The 1,242-nt window shown below is 37.5% G+C and overlaps 1 protein-coding gene across 1 annotated transcript in view; it reads right to left on the bottom strand.

Moving 5' to 3' along the window:
• Window positions 1–60: 60 nt before the first annotated feature.
• The window catches only part of LOC111387380 (cysteine and histidine-rich domain-containing protein RAR1-like), a 3,386-nt gene continuing 2,204 nt past the window's right edge, over window positions 61–1,242 (bottom strand). Inside the window, exons 3-5 of the mRNA XM_023011937.1 lie at window positions 946–1,085; window positions 469–707; window positions 61–355 (exon numbers count right to left, since the gene is read on the bottom strand). Coding sequence (XP_022867705.1) covers window positions 260–355; window positions 469–707; window positions 946–1,085 — 475 coding nt within the window. The 3' untranslated portion in view covers window positions 61–259. The remainder of the gene's footprint in view (window positions 356–468; window positions 708–945; window positions 1,086–1,242) is intronic.

The raw sequence follows: 1,242 nt of genomic DNA, 5'->3' as shown, positions 1-1,242 counted from the left end.
AAAACTTTTCTCTACGTTTTTCCCTACCCAACATATAAGATGCACACAGCAAGAAAGACCTCTAGCAACGTATATGAGATCGACTGATTCAGTAAAAGTCAGAAATTGAAACAAGAGCCTTGAGTTTCACATTCTCAAGCCTCAACACAGATGAAGTTAAATCGTTGAGGAAGGATAATAATCACAAAGTGCAGGAAAATATCCCATTACATCAAATCATTCTACTTGATGAGGCAAAAAAACAAAACAAAAAGAAGTGTTAAGATACTGGATCGGCATTGTGCCATCCCTTGGTGCACGGTGGTATGTTCATGAACTCCTCGAATTCTTTAACATGAACGTCACAGCATTTCCACTGCAATTTTAACAAGGGAGGAAAAAGAAGCATGAACTTCGGCCGATGAGAAGAAACAAAGTAATGAAGAAACTGTATTAAAGAAAAACAATAGAAGATGTGTATATTCTCACCCCTCGAACTCGGTCGTGGAAAATAGCCGGGCCAGGATGATAACTGCACGCAGTGTCATGATTATCCTTCTCTTTAAAAGTTTTACCACATCCCTTATTTCTACAAGTTTGAGGCTGGTTTATATCGACTATCTTCTTTGCTGGGGGTGGTTGGGTGTCCAGGGAATCTGGATTACTTTCAGAAGGTGCTCCTATCGCAGTATTAGAAGCTGTTGGATTCAATTCACTCGTTTGTGAACCTGAAAAGGAAGAAAAGGCCATAAACAACATCAGGATTCAAGTTAAGGCTCCAATAAGAATATTCACCACGATAGGACTAAAACGTAATGGCAGCTTGAAACCACACGTGGATTTCACATTATCTGTTTAACTGGATCGTACTCACTTTCTCAAATGTCATTGTAGCAACAAATTCTTAACCAAAATAATTTAACCTCAGTAACTCAAAAACTTAAAACTAGAATTGAAAAGGTATACCATGATCAGAACAGAAAAATCCTTGTTGACACCTCAAACAGGAGTGCTTGGACAATGGATTGGTTGCAGGAGTTGGAGCTGAATGCTTAGGACGTGCAGCAAGCACTGGTTTCTCAGTTGTGTGCTTTCCTGTCTTACAACTTCAGTTAAAAGGAAGAATAAGCTTTTACTGATATATAAACAGATAAATACAAGATGTAACATATTAAATTACTTTCACTGAAAAGTAAAAAGGTTTACCATCTTCCTTGAGGATAAAAATTCTGCCAAACCATTCTTTATTTTATGGAGTTTAAA

The sequence above is a fragment of the Olea europaea genome, unplaced genomic scaffold, assembly GCF_002742605.1.
Source record: "Olea europaea var. sylvestris unplaced genomic scaffold, O_europaea_v1 scaffold4004, whole genome shotgun sequence".
In the NCBI taxonomy this organism is placed as follows: domain Eukaryota; kingdom Viridiplantae; phylum Streptophyta; class Magnoliopsida; order Lamiales; family Oleaceae; genus Olea; species Olea europaea.
This window is presented reverse-complemented; position numbering and strand designations above follow the sequence as displayed.